The sequence below is a fragment of the Pagrus pagrus genome, assembly GCF_965226575.1.
Source record: "Pagrus pagrus genome assembly, chromosome: 15".
Classification (NCBI taxonomy): Eukaryota; Metazoa; Chordata; class Actinopteri; order Spariformes; family Sparidae; genus Pagrus; species Pagrus pagrus.
This window is the reverse complement of record NC_140199.1, coordinates 22,041,356-22,062,952: the sequence shown is the minus strand read 5'-3', so window position 1 is coordinate 22,062,952 and position 21,597 is coordinate 22,041,356. Positions and strand designations below refer to the sequence as shown.

General features: G+C 40.4%; 1 protein-coding gene across 5 annotated transcripts in view; it reads left to right on the top strand.

Moving 5' to 3' along the window:
* Positions 1-21,205, top strand: part of mlip (muscular LMNA-interacting protein) — a 33,484-nt gene extending 12,279 nt beyond the window's left edge. The window contains exons 2-11 of one of the 5 annotated variants that reach the window (XM_084375534.1): positions 3,611-3,748; positions 4,270-4,449; positions 6,567-6,638; positions 7,191-7,286; positions 7,373-7,456; positions 7,555-7,608; positions 9,819-9,866; positions 10,463-10,525; positions 10,641-10,766; positions 20,098-21,205. In XM_084375534.1, the coding sequence (XP_084231660.1) occupies positions 3,611-3,748; positions 4,270-4,449; positions 6,567-6,638; positions 7,191-7,286; positions 7,373-7,456; positions 7,555-7,608; positions 9,819-9,866; positions 10,463-10,525; positions 10,641-10,766; positions 20,098-20,292 (1,056 nt within the window). In that variant the 3' untranslated portion in view covers positions 20,293-21,205. Of the gene's footprint in view, positions 1-3,610; positions 3,749-4,269; positions 5,800-6,566; positions 6,639-7,190; positions 7,287-7,372; positions 7,457-7,554; positions 7,609-9,818; positions 9,867-10,462; positions 10,526-10,640; positions 10,767-11,307; positions 11,647-20,097 lie in introns of those variants that run through there. The other 4 variants (XM_084375531.1, XM_084375530.1, XM_084375533.1 and 1 more) reach the window with 4 other exon arrangements.
* The last annotated feature ends 392 nt before the right edge of the window (positions 21,206-21,597 follow it).

The window sequence follows — 21,597 nt, the reverse complement described above, 5'->3', positions numbered from 1 at the left end:
GTTGGCCGGAGGGACCGATGTAAAGGATTACCTGTGACATAGTCGGCAGCTCATTAATCCACCACTCTCATTTGAAACGGCCGACAAGGTTCAAAAGAATTGAATCTAACAATGTGTCCCTTTGCTGTATTTCAAATAAGTGAGTGCAACCTCAAGTGGATCAGCTCGCATTCTGAGTGTCTGCCACTGATTTGCATTATGAGGCTCAATACTCAGAGCTTCTTCGTGTAATTATCTTCTCCCTACAAAAGAGAGAGGGTTTCTTTTATATTACTTGGCCCATTGTGCATCGCACATCGTCTTCAAATAGCGTGAAGAGATAAGATAAGCCTTTGTTGATCCAGAGAGGGGAAATTCAGGAGGATCAGTAGAGGCGATGGCAGGGAGCATATATTGTTCTTCATTTTGTTCTGACATTTTGTTCAGCAGACAGACACGCCTCGTTCAGCTAATATTTAAAAGCAACCAGAATTAATTAAGAAGATTGGTTCACTGCAATTTGCTGAAGACTTTGCCTGAAGCAAGAACCAGAATTAATGTGACCAAATGAATTACAATTTTTGGATTCATACCAAAATATTTATGATTTATCTCTCTTGCATGATTTGGCGATGCACTTTAAATACTGCAGTAGCAAATTTTATGCCAACAGATTATTTTCAGTAATGTAAAAAGTACCCAAAAGCTATATTTGAGTAAAAGTAAGTATCAAACAAAATTTTCCGGCAATAAATGTCCTTAAATATCAGCAGTACAAGTTAAAGTAAATATTATGTACACATGTATATTCACATGAGTGTACGGTATATACTGTAAACTATAGTTGGAACTATTACTGACATGGCATTTTTCTGATTCCTGGAATCAGTGTTTTTTTTTTTCTTAATTTGATTGCTGATAAATAAAAATTAAAACATTGAAAATATATATAAATTGATTTAAAACATGTTCTACTTTGGCTCTGATGCAGCATGAAATCTGCAAAGTAAGAAGTAACTGAGGTTATAAAGTCAAATAAATATAGTAGTGGAGTAAAAATATAAGTGGGGTAGGTGTACAGTGTAAAGTAACAGAAAATACTCATTCTCATTACTCAAGTAAAGTACAAATAACTTAAAATTGCACTTAAGAAAAGTATTTGAGTAAATGTACTTAGTTACATTCAACCACTTGATATAGTGAGGTAAACAGTACAATATTCGCCTCCAAAATGTAGTGGAGTAGAAGTACAACGTTTTTTTCTTTGAGCACTGAGTGACATCACTGGAGGGAATTTATCAGATTACATGCAGCTTCATTTGGAGCCACAAAAGGTTTTATACTACTTCTTTCATATGTGCAGTAGCACTCCCCAAGACCTGTAAAAACGCTTCAATGTGAAAAATTGGTTTGAGTTACCCTTTAATAACAGTACATGAATAAATGTACTAAGTTACATTCCATCAATGTTATCTTGTGGGATTATATGTGTTCTTTAATGCTGTAATTCTTCCTCCAGAATGTAGTGGAGTAAAAGTAACAGAAATGAAACATGGACATATTCTAGTTAAGTACAAGTACCTCAAAATTGTACTTAAGTGCAGTACTTGAGTAAATTTACCTAATTACATTCCATCACTGGATTTCAGCCAGTTGTCCGAATCATTACAGTATTATCAGGCCTAACACGTGAAGACTCACTGTGCATTTAGTTCAAGATTTAAATATAAGTTGTATTTGACACACAGTATGTGATGATTTTATCATCATAAGCTGTCATTTGTGTTAAATACAGCCCCAGGAATAGCTTCACTCTGGCAGCCTTTCATTTGTATGATGCCGTCTATCTACAATAAAGGAAAGAAAAAACAGCATCGGGACTTAATTGATTTAGAAAACTGAAGGGTGTCAATATCATGTGCTGTCACATATATATTTTTAGTACCATAATTGCCATTTATGTGGGTGTTCATGGCAGTTCTCATAAGCAGTTACCCTTTTAGTTCAAATGTCATATATATCATCATGGAATATTCCAGTCAGTCGAGTCCATGTAATGACATGAACGGTGCAGATTAATTTCCTGTTAATCATCTGGGGGGCATTACCAATAAAGTCTGTTCTCACTGTTGATATTGTACACAAAGTGGAGTTAAAGTAAATTAGTTTGAAATTATGCTAATCTGCCATTAAATCCCATGATGCTGTAGTCGGCTATGTAATGTTATTTACACACTTAATGACTCATAGCTTCAAGCATATGATGCTAGAGGCAGCAGGCTATTCACTTAATTTAGCAGATACTGGAAAAGCCTGGCTTCAAGTTCAATCATGGATTTAACTAATGAGATATATGTGTTAGTTAGTAAGCTGTAGATGTGCTGGGAGGCCGATTCTGTTACCTTGGCACACATCCAGGCGAGCTGGTTCCCTGTTTAGGCTAAGTTGAGCTAAATGGCTGAAGGCGTTAATATTTAGGCTAATGCACAAACATGAGAGTATTAAAGACATTTTACATGCATAGATTACAGTTTAACATGCTTCTTGTTACAAAATATCAATCAGTACAAGATTTCTTTTTCTTTTTCATTGACATGACCAAGTGAAACATTTCCTACTAAGAACTGTACATAATAACAGTTGTGGTATGTTGTAGTTGTTACCTTATACAGTCCTACTCCACTAAATTTCAGAGGCAGTACATACTTGTTACCTGGTCATTTGGTTGGTTTTGCGACATAAGAAATGATCAGATTTCACTTGATTTGAAGGATTTAGGAACCAGAAGGAGCGAGGTTTAGATGAGCTGCTGTGATGGTCTCCATGGGGATAAGACAATACAGCCGCAGCTACATCTCATCTTATTTCAAGGAATCTTAAGCACATATTCCTTGTTGAATTGGCAGATGTTTCACATATTAAAAGTAAAAAAACACATTGTATTCACTCTTTTTTGGCAGTTTTTCCGGTGTAGCGAGCATTTTACTGACATGACTGATCACTGTTTTTTGCTTCGACAGAATTAACAGTGTCCAGAGATTAAAACACAGATCTAATGTAACCTTCCTTATATATTCACACATTTAACAAATAGAAAAGTCATACTTCCATTGTGTTTTTTGTGTCTTTAATTGCACCCTCCTCTTCTATTGATGCTTATCTTGATGAACCAGCTTTTAATTTTATAAAATTCAGTCAAAATTTGAGATACATTTGGATTGAAACCTAACTGGTGGCAGACTGAAATGGTCAGTGACATAAACGTATAAACAAAACAAAAAGACAGGCGGTAAATGTAGCTAAGATGGCTTACTAACGGGTCTGACTTAATGCTAAACAAACTTGTTGAGACATTAACTTCTTGACATTTCTAACACTTGACGTTTTGAAGCTGTGTGTGCACACAGACCCCTCCTCAGCTGCTCAGTCCTGCACATGAATCATGCCCCACGCCAGCAGGACATGTGCCTGTCACATGTACATGCACTTTATATGTGTGGGACGTGTGGTGGTGTGGTGAAACCAAGCACACCCCCTGAGCTCAGAGAGGCTGGCTGAAGTTCACCCCGGGTTTTCTCGGGTTTCACTTGCTCAGATCCTCCTAAACATTTGCTTTAAATCCTCCTGTCAGAACATCGCCGGGTCCCATGTGGAAACAACTGTTGAGAGCATGTCGGACGAGGAGTTTTTCAAAGCAGAGAAGGTCTTTATCAAGGACTGTGTGGAGGGAGGAGCAGGAAACATGATCCAAACAGGGACAAAACTTCAAGTAAGTACAAGATGAGTGGTCGAGTGTCAATGTCATGTGGATCTTTGACATATATTATACATATATATATACATATGTGTGTGTATGTCTGTGTCTGTACTGTTTATCTAATGCTGTTTATCTGTGTATTTATTCAGGGTAAATATACATGCGTCAAGTTGACATACATAATAAAACACTGTCAGGAAATAAGTTAAAGAAATGACACGGCTGTCTAAGGTGGACGTTTGCTGCCTTTCAAATCTGACAGTTTAATTAGATCCTGAAGAAAGGTTCATATGGAGCTAGTCCATTCACAGAGTCTTCTCTATAATGGGTTTTTATTTTAGCCATTTCTGAGAGTGTCAGATAGCGGCTTCATCAAATTACCTTCTTCTTCTCTGAACAAATTGGACCCACCTGAAAAAGCTTGGTACAAATTGAATTTCCTAAACTTTTGGTCACTGTTTGTTTGAAGCAAAGGTCAGATAAAGCACAGTTCCACTTTTTGACCTTTAATGAAAACTCTTTTGTATTTTCAGTTGAAGTCATCACCGGATCACGTGAGCCTCTCTCAAACCAAAGCCTCTCCTTCAGTCATTGCACAATCTCAAAATACGTCCAACCACGTCACTGCCGGGACAGCCTCTATGGAAACAGCTGATGATAAACACAGGGACATTTCCCGGCGGCCGTGTCCCGATGCTTCCAGACATGCTGAGGTTAGCTCGGGTTTCTTTGCAAATAGATTGTCAGAGGACAGAACGAGCCCCACAGACTCGGGAGACATGTTCCCCACCCCGGCTTCATCCAGAGAGTCCATCCTCTCGGAAAAGAGCTGGTCCGCTGCTCGGGTTTCCTCTGTCACCTCTCCTGTCTCCTTCAGCGGCACTGTCTCTCCCTGCTCGTCTGTCCTCTCTGGCATCTTCTCCCCCGCTGTTGTCCAGATCAAGCGGCACTTTCTCGCGCCTGGCTCTAGTCTGATTAACATCCCTCAAACCTGTTTCTCATCCTGCGAGAGCCTGTCCTCCTCTGTCTGTCCCCAGTCCCCTCCTCCCCGGCACCGGCCTCCTCTCACCCGACTCTCCCTCCTCACTGCCATCCTGAGAAAAGGCCGTCTTCCTGTCCTGTCTGCTGCTCTGCAGAGGCCTTACACCCCCTGCTGGCCTGTCAACCCTGTGACCCTGTCCTTCTGTAACGCATGCTCAGCAGCCTCCAGCGTGGCCTCCATTCCCCTGGAGTTTTCCTCCCAATTCTCCTCATCCGCGTCTATTGATAGTCAAAACCAGATTCACAGGGAGCCTAACAGATGCGTCACTGCTCCTTTATTTGTGCAGTCAAATGAGCTCAACACAGCATGCTCTGAGAATCAACCAAAAGGATGCTTGGAGCAGACTCGCTCACGCAGCGCACCTCGATGGGAGCAGGTTATTTCACCCCCCACGCTACCTCGAGTTCCACCGCCTCTGTTTTGCACCAACTTCAAATCTGTTTCTTCACCGAAGCACGATGAAATAGACTGCGCAACTTCCAAAAAACTGCACCACACCTCCAATTCCAAGTCCCCTGAGCTGAAGCCCAGCAGCGCTCACATGCACCTCAAGGGCCATGCAGATAATAACCTTAAAAAACTCATCACCCCATGCTCTAAATTTATCAAGGAGCAAGAGACATCTGAGCCCCGGAAATGGAGTCAAAATTCATCTCTCTCAAAGCTTCACTCGCTTTCTCAAAAGCTTAGATCCCCGCCTCCCTGCCCTCCCCAGCTTCAGCCTTCATGCACACCATCTCCTCTGCCTCCTTCACACAACAGCACAGCAAGGTGTGAGTCCAAAGATGCCACACCATCACAGCCTCTTCACAACGCTCACTGTCTGTCTCCTTCACGCTACACGCCCATGGTTTTCCCCGGATGGCTGTCACCCGGCGGTTCCCCCACACCAACGCCCTCTCCTGCGCCGCAAATCAGAGACCTCACCCCATCCCCTTCACTCTCCCTACGCTCCACGCCCTCCCCAAGGCCGGGGAGTGGAATATCAGACTGCAGTGACAGGGAGGGTAAAAAAAGAAAGGTAGCCGCTCTCTGCTTGCGTGCATGACTTCTTTTGACTTATTTAATGTGTTCCCAGTGACGAGCCGTTCTCCCACGCTATGTAGTTAAAAACAGATTTCTCTCACTTGATAGCTAGATATCAAGTGCTGTCCTCTGTGTGGAGCTGATTTTAGATTTCTGTTTGTTTGTCTCTGCCGTGTCATGTACTGATGTTGGTGCAGATCTTTGCTTGATTTTTAATGACTGAAATATCTGAAACGTCAAAGCATGAAGGAACCCATCATCATAAAATCACTGCAGTAGCTCTTGACAAAATCTGGTTTCCAGGCCAGACATGCAGCCTGAAGATAAGTACAGTGTAACACACTTCTGAGTATCAACCATCAGGAATCCTTTTAATGTAGTGCGAGTACATGTGGAACACGGCCGTCTAGTTTTCTCGCCTGTCGGCGTGGGGAAGTCGTCCCTAACTGAACTTTTTGGTGACATTTTCAAATCAGCCAAATGAATCGTCTGAGCAGCGACAGACAAAGCGATGTGGTTTCCGGCTCTGTGAAAGCAGACAACACATGTCAGTGCTGTTCTTGCTGTCGGGTGTCTCCAGTGAGGCTGGCTGCTTTGCATGATTAACAGCCTGCAGCGGTCTGAGATAAAGCATGCCTAAAAAGATGTAAAACATATATGATGCATTTCCACGAAACACTCTGCAAAGTCTATCTTCATGTTTCAATTTCAATTTCATTTATATTCATTGCCTGCTCTTCTCTCTTAAAAAAAACCCTCCAGACTCACAAGATCAAGTTGAGCTACAAATCGCTCGCTGCGATTCCCACAAACACCCTTCTGCTGGATCAGCAGGTGAGTTCACTTACTTGACCCGAAACCCACTAATTCATTTTGTTATCCTGGTCAATATTCAGCCACATGTGGCTGTAGCTGTGTGAAGTATTATGTGAAGAATGCAGTGGTGGACTCAGGTTGTGGAAGGGGCCGAAAAAATAACATGAGATGCGGGGAGGGGGCACCAGCACGCAGAAAGGGCATCCAAGTAAAGTTCGAATGCATTAGTTTTAATGAGTTTGCATTAAAAGAAATGATTTTCTTTTGGAAAATGTATCTTTAAGTCGCCACAGACTTCATAGAGAATTACATTTGTAGCAAATGACAGAATATAAAAACAGATACTGCAGCCGAAAGAGTGTCGGTTCTTAAAGAATCAAATCACATTCAGAGAGATATGAAAAATGACTTATTGCTGTGTTAGCCACACTGCGGGGTGATACATTATGAGCTGCAGAGGGGGGAGGGCTGTCTGCAAAGAATACAAAGTGGATCATCTCAGAAGAATATGTTGCAATATCGTCTAAGATGAGATGGCAGCAGTCTGTCCGCTCTGCTTTGTTTTCACAGGCCATAGATGAGCAGGTGGAGAGAGGGGAGAGTCCGTGTGACACGACGGACAGAGGTGTGACAGTGGACAGAGGTGTTGTGGACACCCACGCTGAGGTATTACTGCAACCATCCGCTGCTGGTTGCCACCGCACACTTCACACAACAGACCAGTAACATGAATAATGCTGTGCTTCCTACAGATGTGCTCCCCCGCTCAGCTGCGGCAACAGTCAGAGGAGCTTTACGCAGTAATCGATGAGATATTGGCAAATTCCATTCCAGAAGTGAGTTCATGTCTTCATGTCTTTTTAACTGAACATGTACAAATATTAATTTGTAAGAACAAAAGTGACTTAATGGGTTTATTTTTCCAACCTTTTAGAGCAAAACGTCCCGCTCGCTGCAGTCCTCCAGGTCATCGACTCCCGGTCTGCAGGTAAAGTGTGTTCCTTTAACACCAAGCTCGTTAACTCTTGACTTTCCCTCATGAACTCATGCAGTTTCTTACAGAATTACTTTGGGAAATAGGCTTATTCTGGACGAGAAGATGGATTCCAGTCTGGTGTCTGTCAAGTGAATATAAAGATAGAGTAGGAGACAGCTCTCTTATCTGACAGAACACAAACCAAAGTTAAAAACAACTATTTGTGGCTGTCATCTGGTCACCTGCCTAACATTTGATGTACGTTTACATCAGATGTACAGCACATTGCAGTGACCTGAGGAAGTTGCCGCACCCGCCCAAGAAACAGTCCGGCACATAACCCCCATTAAAACCACAGCTTGTTAATTTTGCACTTTGGCTTAAATTAAATAAGATGTAATATGTTAATTAGTAACATGCATAAAACTATCCGATTGATTCTACAATATGTTGCTGTGAGGTAAAGGTAAAACTCTGCAAGGGTCGGCATATTAATGCTCAGTTAACATTTACAGACAAGTTTCATTATTGAGTCATAAAAATGCAGACACTGAAACAGGCTTTAAGGGTTTGAGTCGAATAAACAAAAAAGTTTCTGTGTTCAGGTTGAATTTCTGCAACTTCACAACAAATAAACTTCACACTTGCACTTATTTTTACAATTGTGCATTTATATCTTGTGTTTTTTTAAAACATGTGTTTCACCATGAATATTAACAGGCTGATTCCAGACCTCTGAACTGCTGCACATTTTTTTAATGATTCAAACTGGTCTGGTGTCTCATTGAAGGGCGTTGGCTAAAACAAAGGAGCTGGACTATATGGGGACATCAGTGTCTTGTGTCAGAGTCAGTGAAACAATGACTAAGACTATTGCAATAATTGGATAAGAATGTCACAGCGCGTCGTTGCAAGTCAAACTTCAATAATAACAACGCTTAAATCGACATATTTTGTTAATTGCTCATTTCAACCACTACTACAGCTTCCTTGTTGACTGACGCTCACTTCAACTCTGACGAACAAAATTGAATAAGGGCAAAAAACATTTTGTACAAATAAAAAAATATGTCATCAGAATAAGTTTAAAGTTCCTCTTTGTAAGATAGTTGATTGTTGAGTCTCATTCCCAACTCAAATTGTTTGAGTAGGTCAGATAAAATGTGTTAAGGTCAGTTTGTTTATTCAGTCATGAAAAGAAAGAGTTTGTTTATTTAGTTGGTTGAGGCATAATCAATCAGTGAAGATCTTTCTCTTCTGATTACAATTTCTTCCCCAAAACTACACAGTGCACCTTTAAAGCTGGAAAATAATAATCGTATCGTATCGTATTTTGCCAAATGGTGTTGAATGGAAGATAGATGTCACAGTAAGGCCGACACATGATGGGTTAACTTGATGTCTGACGATAATGTAAACTTAAAAATGTCCCTTCACACCACAGCTGTCAAATGCAACGTAGACATTGCATCGTCTCACGCTGCTTTAGTGTGCAGTTTTGTTGCTACAGTACATAAAAAATGAACCGTCAGTCTTGCCTTCACGGGTCTAGACACTTTGCCATCCTTTTTGTAGTTTTAGCACCTCCTTGCCATCAACATGCATGAAGTTATGTAAGTAAAACTGTAAATGGTTTAAAAAAGATCAAATAGAAAATAGGAAATACAGAACTGTGGTAACCTTCAGGCCACGGAACAAGAGCTCTGCACTGTGTTGTACTGAAACACAAACTGGAAGTGAGATTAAAGTGAATTCTGGCTGTATAATCATCAGCACAAGAAATGAAAAGACATGTGTTCATTATTCATCAAAGGACCGTGGTATCAGAGAAAACAAGTGTGGGTGTGTGTGTGAGTGTAAAACAGATTTAGTTCAGACTGTCATCCATGAGACTTCAGTGGACATTTAGATGGTTATGGGTAAAGTGACGGATATATGTACATTTCATTCACTGCTGCATGAAAAGAAACCCAAAACGCTTCAATAGAAATGATAGATAAGACGATACTGTCGCTTCACCGTTCATTATCTTCTAATATATATTTAGTGAGACCATGATTTGTGACCACGAAGGTTTTCTTTTCATCTTCCTTTTATTATTTTTTGAAAGTCACATATTTGAAAAAAGTGGATGAATAATTTTCAGATACCTTGTTTTTCCATTTTTCTCAGCAGATGAGGCTTGTGTAACTGTTGCTTCATGTCATTCTTTTTCCCTTCAGCAGAATAACTCATCATCTCCAAAATCCTTGGGGCGTGAAACCAAATATGTGAGTAAGAGTCGGGTAGTTTTGTCTGTTGAATTAAAGAAATGAACAATCTGAAGATTTTGCCCTCACAGAAACACTTTGCTTCTGCTTGTTTAAGAAAAATATTTTAAATATCTGTTTAGATTCCTGTCTGCTTCCTGTAATTCCATTTTGCAGTCCAAATTTGGATAATAAAGTATCTCGCTTAAAGCAACATTATGTAGAAATTGGCATTTAGTGCAATTTGGCGCCCCCTGCAGTTTCTGCAACTGTCATAAATACAAATCCCAGGTCTGTAACGATTTGTCAGATGTAACGTAGGCAGGGATTCAGTTACCTGGGAGCCAATGCTCTCATTAAAGCAATAACATCACAGATCTGTGGGGGTCTCTGGTACATTACCAACAACCTTTATTTTAATCATAAATAATGAATTTTTCAGTGTTATTGATCATTTTTCCATTAATGATAAATAGGTGAAAAGAAACATGTTTTCCAGAGGGACTATGCAGCATATTCTCTCGTGAATGACATTTTTTAAAAACATTTTGAATAATAAATAATGCTGTATTTGTATCCATACCTAATGTTGTTTTTCATCCACATTGTTTTTTCAGGCCTCTTTATGCAGCTTGCACCCATCTACCAGTCTGGAAAGAAACCTTATGGATCGTAAAAAGGTAAACATTCACTTGATCATTAGGCTCCTGCTGCAATCTCTGTAACAATGATAACTTAAAGTGTCTTGTGGAGATACTCATGAGGATGAATTCCCCTCTGCTGTCAAACTTTCAGACGAAGCCCGGCGTCATTCGCCCAATGACGGCCATTCCAAGACTGACGGTGGACGATGAAGAGGAATTTCACCCAAACCCCTTCAGGCAGTTTGACGTCAAGCAAACCTTCACCGACAACAACAAGGTGAGTTAGTGGCGTCAGCTCATATTACTGCAGGAATCTGTGTTTGTTTGTGTTTTTGAACCCACATGGTGATGCGGAGTAGTTTTAGTTTTTATTTCAAGTGACATCAAGATATCAAGTTCTGTCTTTTTTGTATCACTCACAGTCCTTGTGGATTGAAAATGTGGCTGTCAAAAGTGTCTCATGAATTTCGTTTGAGTTACGACTGAGTCAAAGTTTGACAAGTTTTCAGTGCAGAAAAGTTTAGAAAAGTTAAGGAACTTCTCATTTCACTGCAAAAAACCCCTGTTTGCTTGAACAAGTTAATCCTTTGAAATGAGCAGTGGAATATCATCTCATGCTCGCCTTTTCCAGAGCTTTTGATCATTACCAATGGACCTCTTCAGCAGAAAAAAAGACACTTTAGTCTCATGATAACTGAGGAAGTTACATTTGCTGAAGAAGACTTTCTAATATGGTTAAACTCTGCAGAACTCTCACGGATGAACTGTAGCAATATATTGCCTGTAACCCTGATGACACAGAGACAATCTTATTTCAGGTGAAGGCCCTTGGTGATGGAAGACTAAAAGGTTAGACTTTAACAGGAAGTCAACTTTAAAGGGAACAGGAGCTAGATTAGGTGTCAGCGCAATCAGTGTCAAAAATCAACATCCCACTGTTCTCGTGAACCCATTTTTCCTCGTCTACTGATGACCACCATGGTCATGACTCATATTTGAGGTGGAGATGTTTTTTCCGCAGTATGAGCACAGGTTCAGTGAGACAGAACCAATTCACTTCACACTAGGTGAAAAATCTCGACACTTGACATATTCAGCTCATTGATGACTCACTTTACTGTCACCAGAATGACGCCTTACTGAGTAAATGACAATGTGTGCTGATTGTGCCTGAACATCCCCATCATAAAACACCTGCTTTTAGAATGGAGTTTGGCTCAAAGAGCAGAGGGTGTTTTAACAACATATATCTACAATATTCATATACTTTAGTAAGCTTTTATTTAACATCTCTGATCTATGAACCTTCCCACTTTTATTTATTTGAAGATTGACAAAACATTTCTGGAGCTTCACAGCGAAACAGCATTGCAGCATTCTCCTGAGCAACTGAAGTAGATGGAGACTTGTTGTAAAACCTTATAAAACAACTGAATGTGAATGAAGAATGAAGGAACTGAAAGCCTTGAGATGACTGAATTTTCATTTTTGGGTGAACTTTTTCTCTCACAAACATTTAACAAAGTTTGAACCCAAACCTAAAGCAATTTTAGATTTGCTAATTTGAAAGTGAAAACCAAATGTTTAATTCAGTGCCTCGATAAATTAAATGTGATGCTGGGGTACATCTATTTAACTGAAGTTGCCTTCCCAAGGACAAAATCGATGGCATATTTAGCCTTCAGCTAATAGACTCCTGTTTTCATTATGACTAAAATAAATTGGATATCCTCTACACAGAGTAAATGTGTAGCCTGTTGTCAAACAGGGTGTACACATCTATTTTTTGTTTCCTTGTAAAAGTAAAATCCAAAGAACTCGGACTCAGCAGTCATCCTTCTCTTCTCCTTTTATTCGATTTTTGCTGAGTTTCTGGCGTGTTCCCAAACCTTTTCTTGTTAAACACCTTGAAATGGAGAGCTTTAGAAAGTTGCTTATGCACAGCTTACCACCTTCATGGAAGTCCTAGAGGTGGCAGTGTGTTTGGTGCAGGTGGATAAAGTGGTTATAGAGGATTTCAATGTTTTTCTACGCCATCAGAGTTCATTGTAACTGACACGGATTCACAGTCGCTTTCAAGCAAGCGGGTGGGAATCATTTTGAAAGCCTTAAATTAAAGAAACAACGCCACAACAACATTAGACAGCATCCTCACATTAAGTCCTGTTTACTCTTTCTCAGAGAATCTCAGTAACAGCTCCAGATTCCCTGCTGATGAGGGGAAACAGCAAAGCAAAGTGGTAAAATATGTTCCTTTAAACTGCAGGAAAGTGCATAGGGGTCAGGTCCGGACTACACACAAACAGAATAATGTTTTGAAGCACAGAGTCAATGACCGCAACCTGCAGCGTCTGGTGCAACAGAACAGTTTTCTACTGTACTTGTGTTATTTACACACAATGCTCTTTTCCACATCATTATTGTAATGGATATCTACCCAGGTAAAAACCTCTTTAAGTGACCAGTTTTCACTCCCCAGCTCCTGTTCCTGCATTGTGACAGAGGAACAGAAAATAATTGGGAATCAATAGTACCACCTTCATTACCGAAGGCCACTACAGTGAAAGAAAGGTTAAGCTCCTTGTGTAACACCGAGCCGTAAGCACAATTATTCTGCGAGCCTTGTTCCTTCCTTAAATATGTGACTCGTTAAATGTCAAGGTCAAAACTGGCAGTCAAGAACCGGATTTTCAGATATGCAACTGATAACACGGACACTCGCTTTCAGCAATCTTCCAGGGCAGAGAGGTTCCCGACGTGTTTGATTTAAAAAACACTTTTCTCTCCGTTTGTCTCCAGAGAAACAACCAGCAGCCAGACAAATGGTAGCTTATTTCAAATATATCTTGGTGTAGTATTAAACTTTGTAATTGGTTTGTTGTGATGTGGAACAATTAAATATGCGGAGTGTTGTGAGCCACGAGCTGTAACATTTATATTCAGTGTGTGATGCAATTTGCTCCTTACCTTGGCACAGTCGCCCGAGCGTGGGTTATCTTGTTGTCATTTAACCTCAGATCTTTGATTCATTACAGTCGACATTATGCAGTGAGGTACTCATTAATTAATTGCAGCTTCATGTTAATTCAGGGTGATAGAGTTTGTAATTTGCATGCTGTTGACGCTACACAATCAGTTACCCGCCTGTGTGACACCGGCAAACATTTCTGCCTCAAAGTTTGCGGTGCAGCTTGGCTGTGTGAGTTCATGTTGTGATGATTCATGGAATAGCTTGTTATTTTGGGAAATATGCTTAATCAGAGTAGATGAGATGATCAGTAACACTCTCTGTACATTTAGTATAAAGCTACAGCCAGCATACAGCTAGCTTAGCTTAGCATTAAGACTGGAAGCAACCTGGCTCTGTCAGCACCTCTGAAGCGTGCCAATTAACACATCTTCTTTACGTCGCAACTTAATGTTCCTGTAGGTTCAATTTTCAATTCTATCTAGGGACAAGATCATGTCATCAAACACGGCTGCAGATCTGATGCAAATGTCTCTGCCTGATTTGTGGAGCAATTTCCTGAACCAATTATATTTGAGTCACCACAGAGCCACAGCCTGAGATAACGTAATAACCAGAGGCAGATTGATACATCTCTTTATATTCCTGAGTAGTTTATCTCTTGAGGATGTGTTTCAATTATAGATAGAAACCGGTCAGAGAATTGGGAGTAACCTTCAGCATTATGTTGAAGGCAGGAGAAGAGAACTTCCTTGGTCTCGTTAAATACACCCACTTTGGTGTCCTTCAAAATATCCCGTGGTGTCACGCTTCCAAAACTTGTAACGCAGTCTCGAACTGAAGTCACTCCACCACTCCACCACCGTCCCCTCCACCTCCAGATATGAAAGTCATGTCATAAACATGTAATGTGAATGCTTTTGTAGAATCGTCAGTATTGTACGTAGGACGGGTAAAAAATTTTGCAGGAACGTTAGCTGCCAACATTCTATCCTGGTGACTGGGCTGACAAAGTGTGTTGATGTCAGAGTGGTTATTTTTGGAGTTTGACTGGCCACCGGCTCTGGCCATTTTGGTGCCTGAGGTGAAGCCCATCACAACTAGAGAAAGTGATTCCCACTACAGAACTGTATCTGTTTTTAATGCAGTGCCGCCTGAGGCCTGGAGATCATGACCCTCCAGTATTGGTTTTCTGCCTTGTCCCTTGCGTACAGAGCTTTCCTTACACACTTTTATGTAATGTAGACAATGCCCACAGTCACATACAATTTACAGAACCCACCTGCTTCAGGCTGTGTTTCGCTTGGAGTAGGCGGCGTGCAGGATGTGGTGCTGCTGCTGCTGCTGCTTGCTGCCTTGTATACAAACAGTACATCCATACTGTTACACCACTGCATTAAGTCTGTTGTGTCATTCGACTTATATACAATATACAATTAAAGCTCTGGTCTACGATCTGAGAAAGGTTTGAAAAAAGCATGGGACACACACAGCTGCTGCGAGACTCACACAGACCGCGACACAAACTTGTCCGTAAACCGTAATCTCTTGTTTATGACAGATAAGACACACAAATACACACATCGTAACGCGTTTATGATAATCCATCATATTGATTTAGCAAAGTCTTCGTTGAAAACAAACGGACAAGACCGGGAGGAGGGTTAGCAAAACAGCTGAGCAGTGACCGGGCGAGAGGTTGTTATGGAGAAATAAATCCGGACAAATAAGATAAAAATCCGGAAATAAATCCGAAACCCCTCCGCTTCGCGTTGGGATTTCATCCATCCCTTCATTCATCTTACTTGCTGCTTCATTTAGCTGCCACGAGCAAATAAATAGGCTGATTTGGTGTAAACATGTTAGCAATGTTAGCTTGTTGTTAGCTTACAATGCTAGCATAGAGGCTAACGTCTCCGTCGAACAAGTAAACAAGTGTTGACAACACTGCAGAGACAGACACCGTCTAATAACAGAAACAAACTAACGGCAGCTTTCACAGTCATCAGCAGCATCGGCATGAAAGTTATCTGTGTCACAACATCCACAATAAAGACGAAGGTTACCTGCTCAACAGAAACGCCGCTGTATCAGCACCGGGTCCATCTCTTCACGGACCTTTCGCCACCGTTCAAACGATGACCCGATGTTTATTCGGTTTGAGCCCTCTTTGTTTCTCATCTCCGGGTTGTGTGTTTTCAGTGACAGACTCTTTCTTTGACTCTTTGTCGGTGGGGCGAGCAGAGGCAGCTGAACTGCTCAGGGCAAAACAAACCTCTTGTCCGCTTGTAGTTTCAAATGCGGAAGTGGGTCGGGACCAGACGTGAGCAGGAGCAGGAGAGTGAGCAAGGATTGGATCGGAAAATTGATCCAATAGGAGCCATCCGGGCCGGATGGTTCCTATTGGTCAATTTCTTTTCAGTTTTACAGACACTAGAGAGAATGGATTTTTTTGGTTCCTTTTACTCTTCACATTGTGTAGGTGGTACTATTGGGTCATAACCACCAGCTAAATGATGTTAATAATAATAACAAATCTTTCAAATCGTAGACCATAGCTTTAAGCTTTATTTAATTTGACTAAGACCGGCATTTAATCAGTCACAAGGTTTAACTGTTACATTCACTAATAATAAAAATAACAATAACATAGCAGAAGCCACAAATCATTTTCTGAATTTACATGATTGGTGTAGACGGCAGATTAGAAGGCCGTTCTCCAGCAGCTGCTAGAGGCTTTTGCAAAAATGTCCTGAGTGCATCTGGACAGTTATAGAGTAGATCAACCTGATTATTACTGTATAAGCAAACACATGTAGCTGCAGCAGACAGAGAAGGACAAACAACTGCTGCAGCCTGCACACTACTACCTGCACCAGTGGGTCAACATAACAAATGATTACCTACTTGTGATTATGCATCAGTAAAATAAAAGATGTTGCACTACAATTAGATAGTTACACATGCCCAACAATATGGGTAATTAATTGTCCATAATGGTCAGTGAATTTGAATGTCAAACACTGTAGGTAAGAGGGGGGACACTGAATCATTATCCAGAATTATTAGCTAGTTTTGCTTTACTTTAATTTAAGCTTTACTAGTACAAATGAAACATCTTTATACAGCAGCCATTTGTACCTCTATATTGAGATTTCTTTTCCCTCCTCATCTTTCTCCGTTTTCTAAATTGCGCAAACAAATTATTATTGTTTAATTATTATTATTATAAAAAAATATTATCCACAGGTCTGGAAGATGCAAAGGAATAATTAACCTTTACCGCTCAGCAAGACATTGTAAAATCCATCTGGAGGTCTTGGCAATAGATATAACACTGACACCATTTGATGTCAATGGTTATGAAAATCCTCTGGTGATAACATGCAGACCAGAATCTTTATTTTGTTTTCACTTTAGCTCATCAAAGAGTTAAAAAAAAAAAAAAAAGGTGCACAACTTCAGTTGCATCAATATTTCACTCATTGAGGCCGGGAGATGATCAGATGACGTTAACACTCACAACCCTCGTCTGATGCGTCATCGAGGAAGACTTAATCTGCATAATCTGACAGCCCACACACCACTCAGCCATTCATTCGGGCCGACACTGGTTTGGTTAATGTCTGTCTTTGAAGTCTGCATAACCTGGGCTGAATTCTTTCCTAGTGTCCTTCTGTTTGAATAAGGAAAGAAACCAGAACAGGGAAAGAGCCTTAGGCTTCAGTGAGGCTTCAGTTTCGCTTCACAGTCTACAGTATGGACATTTCTTATCTCCTGGGTTTAGTTTCCTCTGTGTAGCTGCTTCATTACACTGCCTACAGACTTTTTCCTGCCTTGATTTAACTTGTGTGCCCCTCCGGTAGAATATCTAGAATATAACCATGTGTTGCAAAAAAAAAAAATCTAGTATGAATGTTTCTGTCTGATTTATTTAGACATTTCCTGAAGCCATCAGCCCACCTCAGAGCTACAGCCTTACGGCTTGAAAGTACAAAAGATATAATAAAATATATCTATATATTCTTGAGAAGTGCATCTCTTGAATATAAAATGTTGTTATAAAAATGTTTTATGTTTTAATTATAGAGAGAAACCAGGCAAAGAATAGGGAGAAACTGTCTGTGTTATGTTGAAGGCTGGAAAGGAAATGTGACGACTAAAGTTCAAGCCAATTAATTTGGGAGTGACAGAGAAAATGAGAGCTTGTGTCAGTCTTGCTCTTAGAGTGATGAAACAATACACATTTAATTAGGAGGAAAAACTCATATGAACATACTTCAGGCTGCTTTACTTTTTGGTTCTTTATTGTGACTTGTTATATTTGTATTGTTGGTAACAGGTCACCTGTGTTTGGTCATTTGACAGACAAAATAAAAAGGTCTGTGCATCAGAGCGGTTTATTGCAGAGAATAGTGCAACAAACTCACATGCATATGAAACCATGTTTTGTTAGCAGTCATCTAGCAATTCAAAGTGTGATATATGCCTTTAACATTAAAATCCAGTAAAGTAAAATCTAAATTCTTTAAACTCTTGCCTTTCACTGAGAGTAGTGGCATTTATACCATTTGTATCTGTTCATCTTCCTTGCCTGAACATACAGTCATTGTGTTCATGTGTTGCATGTCTTCATTTCAACCTCGTTTGTTGCATTAACTGACTGTTGTATTTAGGACAGCAGTATTCTTCATTGTTAAGTATTAATAGATAAATTGTCAAAGGTGTCCTGGGGAGTTTTTGACTACCAGTAGTGCTATAGAGCTTTGTTTTTATGACACACCTGAGCACGAGGGTGAGGCAATACAACTGCCAATGGCTTCCAGCACGCCCTCATACCTAAACGACAAAATAGGTTGTTTGCCAGTGACTCTCAAAACAAGATGTTCGACTTGGTTCAGTTTAAAATAAATACATAGTTACATATGAAAGTCAACGGTTGACTTTTGATTTTACACAGGACACGATCAGCAGTCTCCTGGGTGAGAGCTCAGACAGACCTCCTCCATTCGCATATTTTCTTGCTCTTTTACCTCACCCGACTTCCTTCTTTGCTCCCGTCTTAATTACTACAGCCACTAGTGGTCACCACCCAACAATAAATGTAATTCTGGCCGTAATAAGCTGCTGCACAGGTGAGGTGGTGGTAAAAAATGCAGCAATGCACCAGCAAAGGCAGTGAATAAAAAGACTGATTGAAAGCCAACATGGATGTAAACAATGCAGGGTTTGAAAAAAATAAAATAAAACTTGGTTTTGCAAGCAATTATATGCAGATGGAAATGTGTTCAACACGTCCCCCAAAGATTTGAAATTAATTATGTGAGTAACACTCAATTAAATTTAGCGTCTGAGGTTCCAAAAGCCCTCCAAAGGGCACCTTTTTAATATGCCGTAGGACTGGATTGTATTTTTCACTTCCTGCTCAGTACACAAAGGCCAAAATTAAAGCCTGCCAGGTTCAGCGAGTTTGAACACAGGTGTGACAAAGCTGCTGGCCCTGCCTGCCTTGGCAGAGTAAATGGGAGCCGTTGAGCTGTTAAACACAACAAAAGCAGAGAAACATAGCACTGTGTTTGATCAAGGTTATTTTGTTTGACACCAGTTTCCTGGTCTACCTTGCTGCTGGCTTGTTTCTCAGAGGGCTTCAACTGTGAAATACCAACCGGTAGCACTAAATGCAATAATACAGTTTCAATACAGTGTATAACTGACAAGTCCAGTGAAAATGTGCTTCTTCCATATTTCTACAAACCCCATCTTTAGCTTTAATGTTTACATTTACACATTTTCACTCTTCGTGAAAAGCACGGCTACATAAAAAGACATTTCACATTTCATCTCTGAATTAAACGCTTCTTTTCTAATTCTTTTATTGGACCCTGTGGCAGTTCCTGTATGTCATGGCTGTGAGGCAATGCAAATTACATTAAAATGTGACTCTAGTGTTCGTATATCAGGCTGAGAGGTATGAACATGCAGAAATGAGCATTTTGCAGGTGCAAGCATCAGACCAGAGTCTTTGTCCTCGACCATTCAGATATAAAAAATAACAGACAACATAAATGACAATAGTAAATGCCCAGACACAGAGCTTTAAAACAAAATCCTGCAGCAATAAACACATAGCAGTCTGGAACAGTCCACAGCCATAAGAAAGGCTGCATGGGGAGAACAATGAGACAATCCCTGTGAAAATTGTTGCATGACGTGTGTGTCAGGGTATGGCATTTATTTTTTTCTTCCAATGGGGGCTTTATTCTTTGTCTCAGTGTTCGGTCACTGAGTAACGCTCCAGTACAAGTGAACAGCTTGCCAACCATTGTGTCTGTAGGACTGTCACATCACACAACATTTGGACTCATTTTTAAAGTATATAGTTAGTAATGGTTTTTGTCAAAGTGTGTGTCTGTAGAAAAGGGTAAACAGCAGCATTCTGGAGATTATAAACACTGTTCAGTATGACTTTATTTTATCAATCAAGGTAAGCAACACAACTAAAGAGAACATAATAGTGCTGATGAACATGATACAGCAATGCATTCATTCATACGACGATATGTCTTCTGCTCTCTTTCGTTCTCGTACAAATGGATCAAATGCATGAACTTGGAAACCATTGTGTCTTCTTCCTTTTCAGGTGGAGGCAGGAAAAGATTTTTACACAATTTCAAAAGGCCAAATGGTGAGAGAGGAGAGAAAGCCTGACAGAAGAACTCCGTTCTCAGTGTGTGACCTGCAGATTACAGAGCCTGAAGACCAAATCAGTCGCCCTGTGAAAACATCTTTCAGTCCAACTGAGGGCCGAATGGAAGCTTTTGAGACTCACATTTAAAGCATTAACCCTGAACCCTTAACAATTATCTGCTAAGACACAGTCAATATTGAAAACCATTGTGAAAAGGCGAAATGACAAGTTAATTGCACATCAACTGAATTAGTGAATGAGTGTGTAGCCATATATGGTTGACAATAATGATTTAATATGCAAGATGGTAACGCTTTCCATTTGCACAGACAGAGGTAGCCAAAAGCATTCTCGCTGGCAAGTATCATTTTTTCTGTCTGTACTAACAACTGTCGCTGGCAGATTTGATCAGCTTTAGCCAGCTGGCTAATGAAGCTAACTAACTCAGAGAGATGGTTGAAAATGCTGGCTGACTATTTAACATTTGTATCTGTTTTGTTTTGAATCAAGAACCCTGCAAAATGGGTCTTTAATGTGCACTTGATGGCTACATGACACTGTGCTAAGAGACTGAGGCCAAGGAGCCGTACAGACACATGGACTCAAAAGCTGGGTCAACTTTTCTTTCTCAATAGGGGCTAGTGTTGCAGTCCAGCACAGCCTGCTGGGCTGCAGAGAGTTAAAAGGTGCCAGGCGACGGCACTACAGGATAAAGAGCAGCTCACTGAATGGAAATGTCCTCTGACACAATGCGAAAGTCAATCAGGCAAGAGCCAGTGCCGCTGGTTTTAATTAAAAAGCAGCACAAAGTTATTTGCTACTCTGCTCCGTTAGAAAAGTTCGGACTGCATTCAGTGCACATACAGGCGTACAGGTGTGCAATGCCGGTGAATCCTGATGGGGCAACATTGTTGAATGAAAACAGTTTCGACAACTATAAAAACGCGATTTTCTCTCTCAAAATGTACAAGGAGGGAATGTAAACTAGTTGATCAACACACACACACACACACACACACACACACACACACACACACACACACACACACACACACACACACACCAGATTAATGCAAAATAAGGCCTGGGTTATGTAAGAAAATAACTAGTTCATGCAGTGTATTGTCGTGCAATGTACCAATTGCAAAGAGAGAAAGTTCAGCTGTGATGGCTTTGATTATTTTTTCAAGTAAATGTATTGTAGGCCTTCAATGTGTCTTATCACAAATAATCAACAGGTTATAAGAAAATGCTATTTTAATAACAATAATTTGAGTAGAATCTGTAATATGTAATAAAGGACTTCCATATCGTCTCCTATGGTCTGAGTATTGCATCCCTCTGTTGCTATAGTTACCCCAGACAGTGAAACATCATGGTGCAGCTCCCGTTTTTACATCTGGACCGGCAGCGGGCCACCTGCAGAACAAATGAGGATTACTCTGTAGTCAT